Below are 12509 nucleotides of genomic sequence, written 5' to 3' on the forward strand. Positions count from 1 at the left end.
AGGCAGGACTACAATTTGAGAGACTTCTTGCAGAGATGCTTTCTGAGTTTTAACTTCCTTTCCTAAGTCTGCATGTGTTGTAGTTTCTGGAGATGTTTGAAGACTCTGTAGTGGTTCGATCATCATAGGTTGCTTTCCCTTCGAATCAGTTTTGGTTTTCAACTCGTCAGTTGTTTTATCAGTGAGATGTGCATCTTCAGTTGAGGTCATTTTAGTTGGTTTGGGAAACACAAAAATTATCAGTTTAGATGGGATGTAACTGCCTTGGTTTGTAGAGTTCTTGCACGCTTGGTTTGAGGTATTTTAACTACTTCCTCACTATCATTTTCATCACTGTCATGAATAATAACATTTCTTTTCTTTTTGGTTGATTTTTTCGTTGGTGTTTTCTGTGGCTTTGCAGTAGTCAAGTCAGTCGATTCTCTAGACTAAAAATTTGCTAGATACTCAACATTCAGAACTCTAAGCTTATGTAGTTGAGAGGGTGCTTGAAGAGTAATTCCAAGAGTTTCAAGAAGTTGACTAGCTTGTAGTATATATCCTGAAGATTGCTTGGTCGGTGTCATCATTTAAACAAATATGTTAAAGAGGATATTACTCCAGTTGATCTTCATACCTTTCATGATGGCAGTCATGACCTTGAATTTTCCAACAGTTAGTTTGGCGAAGGACACTCCTTTCGCCAAAATACTCTTGGCCACAATATCAGCCAACATTTGATATTCAGGATTTAAGTCTCTTTTTAGTCCAGATAGAGAAATTGGTTGACTTGAGCCAGAAAACGTGCCTTGCATCTCGGTAATATCCGTATTTGATATATTATTGAAGTCAGTATTACCTGAAGTAGGTAAATTGAAGGTGTTGGCAAAAGATTTTTCACTGATTTGAATTGAGTGTCCTCCGAGAGATAGTAACAATACGTCATCATCCGTAAGTGTGCAATTGTGATATAATGACAGCAAGTCTGTTTGATAGAAATTCAAATTTTTGATATCCAAAAAAGGGCGAAGTCCAGATTGTTTCAGAGCTGTGCACACTTTGGATATTCCTGGTTTATCCATTCCATATAGAGATTCAAAATTGACGGCAAGAGCATTGAGAATGTAGACTGTAGATGAAGTAGCCATTTGAGATTTTTCCCTGAGAATCAAGAGAGAAATTGTAGGAGAAGTTAGAATGGATTTTAGGGTTATTGATGAACTGAGTTGTTTGTAAAAGAAATGACTTGGTCAATACGACACAAGTATGACGTGTCTTTCAGAGTAATTTAAAATTCAAATTATATCGTACAGTAGGGCGGGAAATAGTACGCATGTTTATCTCTATAAATACAACACGTTTCATTTTTTAAAAAAATAGTATATCCGATTCAATTAAGTTAAGAGATATGAGTAATATTGTGCCCTTGTTCGGTTTCGGTCGAGGTCCTTATGTGGTGTGTAAGGCATGTCGAGGTAATTACTTTGAGTTTCAGAAGCAAAAGATCGAGGAGAGAGTGTTTGAAAAGGTGATGAAGGTTTGGTTGAAGATAGAAGAGCTCCATATGTATCATCATTCTCAGTTTCCTCCGAGGAAGTATGAGGATGCAAAGGAAATAGCTCAGAGGGCGATGTACTATATGATAGCACTGGATACATTTGAGCCCAGAGACATTTTTAAGGAAAAAATATTCTCTATATGATGCTCGGTAAAGAGTACATCACATTGGTTCGTATTGCGACCGATGAGCTAATGGACCCTTCAGTTGCTCCTCTACGAGCATGAGTAACTGATTGGAGCTATGAGATTTTCCTAAAGATGAGGAAAATAAAAAGTGTGTGATTGTACCTTTTTATATTTTGAGTATTAAAAGTTATTTTCTAAACTGAATCTTTTTGTGCACAAACTGTTGTACATAAACTATGTCGATGCAACTATTAAGTACATAATGGTAAACTAAAGTAGTAAACGCAAAAATCAATGTTATCAGGTAATGATTACATGCAATCAAGTTTTCAGAGATTTTTTGTCATAAACAGTGCCTTATTTCATGAAATCTATACGTAAGAGACTCTTGATATTCTAAATATAATAAAAGCTAGAGACTCTTCAATATCTGGGTTGTTCAATCTATATAAGACAAAAAAAAAATAGTGATGTGTGAATAATCATAAAATTAAGCAAAAGAAATGGATAGTTGGAGAGTTGCTCATGAGAATTTCATCGAGGAGAAGGTTGCCCGTCTTCGAGCAAAATTGATTCAGATGCAGTTTAGGGGTCCAGATGCACTTGATCCTGAGGAGGTGCGTTACAAGAAAGTGCTTGGAATCAACAACACTGCGTATGTCCTTGGTCGTGAGGGCATACGACTCCTGCTGTTGAAGAAGGAGTTAAGGGTAGGAACCCTTGTCCATGGCCTGGAAGAGGTGCAAGATGGTCAACAGGGAGGGCATCTTCGCCTCTGGAAAATGGCTGTGGAAATGGAAATAGATATTGTAAAAAAGGTTTATTAATAAAAATAAGTTATTTTGTTTGAATGTTTTGTTATTTTTATTTTGTTTATTGCAAGCCTAAAATATAAACTGCAAAAGAATTTATTAGTATTCCCCCTTAAAATATGCTTATATCTTTTTAGGCAGAGAGGGGAGTTTTTATCGAGCTTTAAACAAGTAAAATATCAACGGAATGTTAGTTTAATAACCTTGCAAAGAATTCAGTTTAGGCCATGCTAAACTGTTAAGACAAGTTGCAATGGATAAACTAATTCTAGTTTAATTCAATAAGTTCTAAAATATTTCGAAAGTAAGAAAACTTAGACTCTAGGAGTGGTTTTGTGTTGATGTCTGCAGTTTGTTGCTCTGTTGATATGTGCTCCAGCCTGATATTCTTCTTGAGTGCATGATCTCGGATAAAATGATGTCTAACTTCGATATGCTTTGTTCTTGAATGAAGAATGGGGTTGTAAGTAATTACAATAGTGCTGGTGTTATCACAGAAGATTGGTGAATCATGTTCTTCAATTCCATAGTCCCTCAACTGTTGTTGAATCCAGAGTAGTTGAGCACAGCAACTACCTGCAACCAAGTATTCAGCTTCTGTTGTGGAGGTTGCAATGGATGTTTGCTTCTTGCTAAATCATGAGATCAGTCTATCCTCAAGGAATTGACATGATCCACTTGTACTTTTTCTATCCAGTTTGCATCCAGCATAATCGGCATCTGAGTATCCAACTAGATTGAAGGAGTTGTGCTTAGCATACCATAGACCAACATTTTGCGTTCCCTTAAGATACCTTAGTATCCTTTTTCCAGCTATGAAGTGGGACTGCTTAGGAGTTGATTGAAATCTTGCACATAAACAAACTACAAAAACAATTTCAGGTCTACTGGCTGTTAAATAAAGTAATGACCCTATTAGACCTCGATACATTGTGGCATCAACTGATATTCCTTCTTTGTCTTTGTCAAGTTTGACTGATGCACCCTTGGGAGTTGTTGCAACTGTGCAGTTTTCCATACCAAACTTTTTGATTAATTCTTTGGTGTACTTAGTTTGGCTTATGAATGTTCCATTTTCCATTTGACGAACTTGCAATCCAAGAAAGAAATTCAGTTCTCCCATCATGCTCATCTCGAATTTTTCCTGCATTAACTTTGAAAATCTTGTGCACAGTTTGGGGTTAGTTGACCCAAAGATAATATCATCAACATATATTTGAACTAATAAAGTATGGTCACCTTTCGTGAATTTGAACAAAGTCTTATCAACTGTGCCTATTGCAAACTCTTGTTCAAGAAGAAATTTAGTTAAAGTGTCATACCAAGATCTAGGAGCCTGTTTCACTCCATAAAGAGCTTTGTTTAAGTGATACACATAGTTTGGAAATTTATGATTTGTGAATCCTGGTGGTTGTTCAACAAAAACTTCTTCTTGGAGTTTTTCATTTAAGAAAGCACTTTCAACGTCCATTTGGTAAACTTTGAAATTTTTGAAGGATGCATACGCAAGAAATATTCTTATGGATTCTAGTCTAGCTACTGGTGCATAAGTTTCATCATAGTCAATTCCTTCTTCTTGCCTGTATCCTTGAGCTACTAATCTTGCTTTATTTCTAACCACAGTTCCTTCTTCATTAAGCTTGTTTCTAAAAACCCATCGAGTGCCAATAACTGATTGATTTTTAGGTCTTGGAACAAGATCCCAGACTTCGTTTCTAGTAAACTGATTTAACTCTTCTTGCATGGCCTCTATCCAAAAGCTGTCAGCCAACGCATCTTCGATTTTCTTTGGCTTTTCTTGGGATATAAAGGCCGCATGAAGGAGTTCTTTAATCATTTGCCCTCGAGTCCTTAGTGGTGTCGTAGGATTACCTATTACTGAACTGAACGGATGCTTTTTGGACCATTTAAGTCGAGTATTAGGATGATATCCACTGATCACTTGTGTTTCTAAATCTTGATTAGTCATGTTGTCTTGATTGGCTTCTGTTTCTTCAAAGTGAGGGTGAAGATCTTGAGTCTCATGATGCTGCTCTTCAATATTTTCAACTGTGTGGGTTTGATGACCATCAATTGGTTGAGTAATGTTACGATCCTCAACTACTGAGTCCACTAGTTCTGGTTTAGGAGATTGAAGTGTTCTTATCGGTGGTGAAACTTCGTCTTCACTTTTATTCTGACTGTCAATGTCTAATTGTATTTCCTGAAACAGATTTGAGAGTTGATGAGTATTAGTTGCAACATCATTAATTAGATCTTTGTCAAAGACAATGTGAACTGATTCTTCAACATTTAGAGTTCTCTTGTTGAAGACTCTATATACTTTGCTAATTGAGGAATATCCTAGGAATATACCTTCATCTGACTTTGCATCAAATGCAGTCAGATGACTTTTACCATTGTTATGAATGTAGCACTTGCTCCCAAAGATTTTGAAGTATGATACATTAGGTTGTCTGCCATTCCAGATCTCATATGGGGTTTTAAAAAATTTCTTGCATATCATTGATCTGTTCTGAGTATAGCAAGCAGTGTTCACAGCTTCTGCCCAAAATCTTTGAGAAACTTTGGAGTCAGCTAACATGGTTCTTTCAGCTTCTTTAAGAGTACGATTTCTCCTTTCTGCAACACAATTTTGTTGTGATGTTCTAGCTGCTGAGAATTCATGTTTGATTCCATAATGTTCTAAAAAGGAAGATAAGGCTTGATTGACAAATTCAGTTCCTCTGTCACTTCTGATTCTATCAATCTTACTTGATTTTTCATTAAAGAATCTTTTAAAAATCTTGATCATTTGAGAAGTGGTTTGATCTTTTGATTTTAAAAAAATGACCCAAGTAAATCGTGAGTAGTCATCAATGATGACAAGAGTATACCTCATTCCCCCTAGACTTGTTACTGGAATTGGACCAAATAAGTCCATGTGCAACAGTTCCAGACAACGGGAAGATGAGTTATAACCCTTGTTTTTAAAAGATGACCTAACTTGCTTCCCAAATTGACAAGCTGAACAGACTTTTTCTTGAGAAAAATCAATTTTAGGTAGGCTTGTTACTAGCTCAAGCTTACTCAGACTGGCGATGGTTTTGAAGTTAAGATGACTCAATCGCTTGTGCCAAATCCAGTTTCGCTTAGAATTGGAAGCTGCGAGGCAAACTGGTTTGCTAGACTGAATGTTCCAACAAACTTTGTAAGTGTTTCCATATCGGTTTTCTGTCAAGATAATGTTACCAGAGACATCTTTAATAATGCAGTTTAGCTTTTGAAATTCAACAGAATGCCCATAGTCACACATTTGACTAATGCTGAGTAAATTATATTTTAAAGTTTCAACCAATTGAACATCTTGAATGATAATGTTGTCGTGGATAATCTTACCCTTACCCACGGTCTTACCCTTTGAGTTGTCACCAAAGGTGATAGTAGGACCATTGTATTTAACGAGTTCATATAGTAGTTTATCATTTCCAGTCATGTGTCTTGAGCATCCACTGTCTAGGTACCATGATTATTCTTCCTTTTCCTTGATACCTGCTTCCTGCATTCACAAGGTTGAATAACTTTTGGTACCCACATCTATTTGGGTCCACGAGGGATTAATCCTTTAGGAACCCAAACCTGGAATAATTTAACCATTTTACCAGTTTTTGTGTTCTAAGTTAGATGCTCTAGATAGTGGAGTGTGATGTTCTTGTGAAACTGTATGTTGTTTGCCTTTTCCAATATCCTTGAAATTTATATATCGCTTTTGAACTGGACGTTGATTATGATATTGATTTCTATTCCCTCTCATGGGATTAGGTTGATATGCATTAGTCTGTTTAGGACTTTTAGCAATCTCTACCTTAGTTTCATGAGGGTTGAAGCCAACACCAAATCTTTTTCTGTTCATCTGCTCTATTTGTTGCCAAGTCATCGGAATAGGTTTTTCATTTTTATTTTCCCTAACTGCTCGTACAAAGTTTATGTATTTACCTTTGCACATGTTCAGTTTGGGTAGAGTACTTGATTCACCAGTTTCCACTGTCTTACCAAATCCAAGACCAGTTTTGTCATGAAGTGGTCTTTGTGAATCATTCATTTTTGTCAACAGGCTCGAAGATTTATTCCATGATCTTATTATTTCATCCATGTTATGTTTTTCCGTTGTAAGATTCTTGATATCGATCTTGTGCTGTTCATTCTCCGTTCGGAGCACAGCAATCTCTGTTTCAAGACAGTTTATCTCAACTGATTGTTCCCAGGAGAGTACAGTTGAGTTGTCTTGCAGATCCTTTTGCTTGGCTCTGACTTCATCGAATGCCAAGGACAGTTGATGGTATTCATTTGCCATATCATGAAGAGCTTTGATTAGTTCTTCTCGGATAAATTCCTCAGAGCTGAAATCAAATACCTGCTCACTAGTGGATGGAAGTTCATGATCATTTGCCATAAGACATTTGACTTCTTCTTCATCATCACTTGAGCTAGAGTAGCCATTTGATTCCTCTGAATCACTATCTGTTTTTGCCCGCTTGGTTTTGCTATCCTTTGCAACCAATGCTTCATGCTTCTGTCTTGAGGTGTGTCTATCATTCCTTGAACTTTTCCTTTTGTCAAAGTTCTTAGGTTTGGGACAGTCGGCAATGAAATGTCCTGTTTTCCCACAGTTGAAACAACTTCTTGGTTCTTCAACTGAATCTTTCTTTTGGAAATTTCTTTTGTGTGATCCTTCTTGGTTTCTTCTAATGAATTTGCCGAACTTCTTCACAAACAAGGACATGGCATCACTGCTCAGTTGTTCTGTTGACTTTTCTGATTTGGCTGGTGACTTAATTTTTACTGCGGTCAAGGCCTTGGTCAATTGTGAGGTAGACTGATCTTCCTCTCGAGTCTGTAACTCGAATTCATATGCTTTTAAATCTGCAAACAGGTCATGAAGCTCTAATTTGTTCAAGTCCTTTGATTCTCTCATGGCAATTGTCTTTACATCCCATTCTTTAAGAAGGCCTCGAATTACTTTGAGAATAACTTCCCTGTTGGGATATGTTTTTCCTAGACCATTAAGCTCAATAACAATGCTGCTTACTCTCTCATCAAATTCTGTCATTGATTCTCCTGGTTTCATCTTGATGTTGTCAAATTTTTGAGTGGAGACAGATAGTTTGTTTTCTTTCGTCTGTTCATTTCCTTCATAGAGTTGAATCAATTTTTTCCAAATCTCCTTTCCAGTTTTGCATGTCTTGATTTTGCTAAAGGTATTCTTGTCAAGTGTTTTATACAAGATATCTTTAGCTACATTATCAAGATTTGCCTTCTTTTTTTCTTCAGCAGTCCATTCAATTCTGGGTTTCTCAATATACTGTGGACCACCTCCAGAAAGAGCTATAGCAGTATTGACCTTGGTGATTGCAAGAGGTCTATCAGTAATGACAAACCACATATCATCGTCTAGTGCTGATAAGTGTGCTTGCATTCGAATCTTCCAGTCATCAAAATCCTCTTTTGAGAACGTGGGGATTTTGCTGAAAGAGGTCATTTTGGTTTAGTGCTTTGAGAATAAGATAATAACCTCTCTGATACCACTTGTTAGGATCGGTTGAAAGTCTAGAAGGGGGGGGGGGTGAATATACTTTCAAGCAATTTATGAGAATATTTTGAACTTGATCGGTTAATGAAAGAGCTTGATGATTATCTTAGTGTCGAATACAGTTTGGCAAACAAGATATGTGCGGAAAAATGTCAAACTGTAGATTTGAAAATACTTAGTAAATATCAGTTTAAGGTATGTGGTGAGTGATGAATAAACTGAAAGTAACACACGTGGTTGTTTATGGATGTTCGGAGATTTCAATCACTCCTACGTCACCCCTTCTTTCACCTCGGAAGGATATCACTAGAAGACTTTGATTTATACAAGTAATTTGCACAAACCCAATCCAGTTTAGGACTTAGACACTACCTAAACAAGAACTTCTAGTAGAACACTTTAGTTTCAGTCCTAGACTGATAGTATAAAGAAAATAATACAACTCAAAATCTTTTACCCAAAAGATTGATCCTTTAATGATCTGTATACTGCTTTGAACGTTTGTGCTTTCGAGCTTCTTGAGCAATTCTTGAGCGTAATAAGCTTTTTGTGTTCTTGCAAAAATAGCAGAGTTTCTTGGAACTTTTGTGTATTTGTGTTGTTGATCGAGATCCCTATTTATACTCTTTGGATTTCCAACGGTCATAAATTTGAATTGTCCTTCTGATAAGATTTTGAATTATTCCCATTGAAATTGTCACTATCATCAACGAATTCTGGAGCCGACATTTCCTTAGGATCGCGGCACTACCTTCTGCAGAGATGTCAGAGTACGGATGATCTTATCCGAAAATATCACGGTAGTTAAACTGTTGTGGCCATCTGAAGTAGTGAGTTTTAGCAGGGGTAAACTGATGAATTCAGTTTAGCGAGGTAAACTGCTTTGTATCCCATAAGCAAACAGTTTAGCGAGATCAACTCAGTTTAGCGAGGTTGTTGATGGTTTAGTTTTAGTGAAGCAGTTTTGGTAGCGTTCACTTTATCTCTGACGTCACCATTTCCTTAATATCAGTTTAGCCTTTTGTGTTGTTGCTCAATTAGTTTGGCTTTCTTTTGTAAATACCAAAACTAAATTTCCCAACATACATGTAACTATATCATTTACTTAACATTTATCATATATATATACATATTATTATATTATATAGTAAATATATCAAAATAAATTAAATTTTACCCTGAACAATGCTCCACTGAAAATGTCTCACAATATTAATTATTATCCTTTTTCTATTTATACAATTAGTCTTTTTAAGCACATTCAACCGCTTCGATTATGCAAATTTTCTAAATTTTGATTCTAAAATAGGTAAATTATATAATTTATCGAACATAATTGGAAATCTTCAAAATTCGCTGTTTTAGTATATATATAATGGGGATTGATATTCTTGTTTTCTGAAGGTTGTCAGGTTCAGACCTGAAATGGCAGACGAGTGGAAATTCTTTGGTAAGGGTTCTCGAACTAGAATTCCTTTGATTTCAGTGTTATCTATGACTCGTTTGTTACAGAGAGGTGCAAAAGGATTTTTGGTTTATGCAGTTGATGTACTGAAATCTAGCCCAGCTTTGGTAGATTTACCAGTGGTTAGAGATTTTGCTGATGTGTTTCCGGAAGATGTTCCTGGATTGCCACCTATTCGAGAAATCGAATTCAGTATTGACTTAGTGTCAGGTATTCAACCTATTTCCAAAGCTCCTTATCGTATGGCACCTATTGAACTGAGAGAGTTGAAGGAGCAACTTGAAGAGTTGATTGCCAAGGGATACATCAGACCTAGTGTTGAAAGAGTGGGTGCCCAGTGAGCCAACTTGTGGCTATGGGCTTTGATGACTCTTTGTACAAACGATCTTTTGTTTAATGTAATTTACACTTTTATTAATGGCAATGACTTTATCTTTCTTCATATTGTTATATTATGATATACTATTGTTGTTTTGATAAAGACCTTGAATATACTATAGTGTATGTAAGATGTGGTAGAACATGGGGATGTCTATCATGAAATACATCTTATAGTCACTGTATATTCTAAACTGTTCCTAGTCGATTGAGCCGTCCGATAATAAGGATAAGGATCGCTCGAGTTTGAGACTAGCATTTGCGATGTGGAGTACCACGTTTCATTGGTAGGGAACATGGAGATGTTCGAAGCATGCAAATGGATATTCATAGGATGAATAATCGAACTACCCTATCCGGACTTTTCCAAGTGGTTATCACTTATCGAGTGGATAAAGTCCGCGGTTTTGGTTGTACACCATTAGTCCTTACTACTTGAAACATCATGGAGACTCTATATGCTAGTACTGTGTTTTGACTCGTTTACCGACTCTATGGGGGTCATCAGGTGTCGGGATTGGGTACAGTTACAACACATATAGGAGTCGATGCATTGTTGTCAAGGATTCACCACATACTTGCGAGTGTGGATATCCTATGCGATCTGAGGAGATATTAGTGTGACGAATCTCTGGCCAGAGTACTTGATGTGATTTAAGAAATGGTTTCTTAGTAGCACATGCGATGTCACTAATTTGATCTTCAAGATGTATTGCATAGTTATCGAATCTTGAGCGACTCTCGATATACCAATGGTTGTTGATTCGATCGGGATATTTGGATGAAGGGACCGTACTGTACGCTAACCAAAATCTACTGGTTCTTGTAGGCACTATCAGTGATACCTAGGGAATCATGGGGCGATGTTGCTAGGCGCTTTACCATGATTCGTTGGGCAAGTCGGAAAGTGTTGTTCCGAGTCACAAGGAGTTGTGAGCCCACGGCTAGCTGTATCCCTGAACCATTGAGGGTCACACAGTGTAATGGAGTTTTAATCCCCGTTGAGATAGTTAAATTTAAAGAGTTAAATTTAATGAATAAAGAAGTTGGACTTCTTAAATAAGAGTAAGGGAGTAGGATTTCCTAAAATGACATAGGGATGTACATTTTTTGGAAACCACTGAATTCGGATTCAGGAAAATTTATCTTGACTTTATAATGTGCAGAAATGGTTTCTGTGCACATTGGTGAAATCGGTTCATCAATCGGAGTCACGATGAATTTTATATTAATTTCTGAACGTGCGGGCTTTGCTTGTCGGGCCTCAACTTATGACTAATGGGCCCTAAGCTGTTAGTGGCCTGCATTATAAATAAGTTATTGCAGTACAGAAATTAGACACAACTGGTCATAATTTTGAGAGCAAAATTTCGAAACCCTAGCCTCCTCTCAAGAATATTTCGGCCGACCCCTCCCTCTCTCTGTCAGAGAAATTCCGGTCTGTGATTTTGAATTGCAGTCTGGAATAAGCGAATCAAATTCGTTATTCTCTTCGCAGAAAACTTCTGATAGATTTTCTAGTGCAATCTATCAGAGGGATTAAACCTCCATTCGTGGACCTGATTGAAGGAGTTCATCGGTTCCAGGGAGAGACAACAAGAGCAGAGAAATCTGTTGGAGTCCAATAATCTCGATTCGAGATTGAAGGTAAAATTTAATAATTGTTATTTAAATTTTACACACACTTATAATTTAATCGTTGAACAATTGATACCCACACTATGGAATTGTTCCATAATAAAATTTTTTAAACTTCCGCTGCACCGGGTATCAATCGTGATTGATCTGAACGCCAGTTTTTCCTACAGTGGTATCAACCAGGTTGCTCAGATCAAACGATTAAATTAATCGATTGTACAAAAATTTTTGAGTCTTGGTTTTTTAAAACAAAATAAATATTTTAAATAAATTTTTTTTTTTTTCGGGCAAAACCCGGGCAGCGATTGGATCGCTGCCCGGTGGGGCAGCGACGGTCGCTGCCCCGGGCGGCGCACGGCGCCGCCCAAAGGGGGCGCACAGCGCCGCCCAGGGGCGGCGCTCGGCGCTGCCCAGGGCGGCGTACAGCGCCGCCCAGGGGCGACGCTCGGCGCCGCCCAGGGCAGCGCACGGCGCCGCCCAGTGGCGCCGCCAGGGCAGCGATTGTCGCTGCCCTAAAGGGGCAGCCGGGCTGCCCCGGCCCGCGCCCACGGGTGCGGGCCGGCCCGGGAGTGTCCCGGGCGGCCTGCGGGAAAAATTATTTTTTTATTTAAATTAATTTTAATGTGTTAAAATTTTATTTTTGGTCCGGTCAAAAAATTGTTTTTGATTGGTTCACGAGGCATCGGATCGAATTGTTCGAGTTCGAAAATTTTAAAATTGATTTTTGGATAAATTTGAATTTTTGGAAAATTTTAATATTTTATCCTTAAATTGAATTTTGAAATCAATTATTTTTGGTACAATTGATGATAAGATTTGATCTTATGTATATATTAAGTAAAATATGATTTTATCTATAAAATTAGATTCTGTAGATAAAATATGATTTTATTTAATAAAAGGTAAAATATGATTTTATATGTAAAATATGATTTTATCCTGTTTAAATTTAAATTTCCATATGCATGATATCCAATAAATT

The 12509-nt window shown here is 37.2% G+C and overlaps 2 protein-coding genes across 2 annotated transcripts; both read right to left on the bottom strand.

Moving 5' to 3' along the window:
• Positions 1-3114: 3114 nt before the first annotated feature.
• LOC140877540 (uncharacterized) lies at positions 3115-5952 on the bottom strand. Its single transcript, XM_073281079.1, has 4 exons — positions 5354-5952; positions 4096-4933; positions 3717-3813; positions 3115-3566 (listed from the first exon to the last, which is right to left on the bottom strand). The coding sequence occupies exons 1-4, from the start codon at positions 5950-5952 to the stop codon at positions 3115-3117; spliced, it is 1986 nt and encodes a 661-aa protein (XP_073137180.1).
• A 162-nt stretch (positions 5953-6114) lies between these two features.
• LOC140877542 (uncharacterized) lies at positions 6115-7995 on the bottom strand. The gene has a single exon (XM_073281080.1). The coding sequence runs from the start codon at positions 7993-7995 to the stop codon at positions 6115-6117; it is 1881 nt and encodes a 626-aa protein (XP_073137181.1).
• Between the last annotated feature and the right edge of the window lie 4514 nt (positions 7996-12509).

This window comes from Henckelia pumila, chromosome 2 (genome assembly GCF_033568475.1).
Source record: "Henckelia pumila isolate YLH828 chromosome 2, ASM3356847v2, whole genome shotgun sequence".
Taxonomy (NCBI): Eukaryota; Viridiplantae; Streptophyta; class Magnoliopsida; order Lamiales; family Gesneriaceae; genus Henckelia; species Henckelia pumila.

What these genes read in the sequence shown, in the direction of transcription:
- LOC140877540 (XM_073281079.1), bottom strand. Translation starts at nt 5,952, where the DNA reads ATGACTGGAAATGATAAACTACTATATGAACTCGTTAAATACAATGGT. An exon ending in ACAAGTCTAGGGGGAATGAG is followed by an intron (nt 4,934 to 5,353) that starts GTATACTCTTGT and finishes CTGGAATGGCAG; the next exon opens with ACAACCTAATGTATCATACT. An exon ending in TTTGTTCAAATTCACGAAAG is followed by an intron (nt 3,567 to 3,716) that starts GTGACCATACTT and finishes TTGGATTGCAAG; the next exon opens with TTCGTCAAATGGAAAATGGA.
- LOC140877542 (XM_073281080.1), bottom strand. Translation starts at nt 7,995, where the DNA reads ATGACCTCTTTCAGCAAAATCCCCACGTTCTCAAAAGAGGATTTTGAT.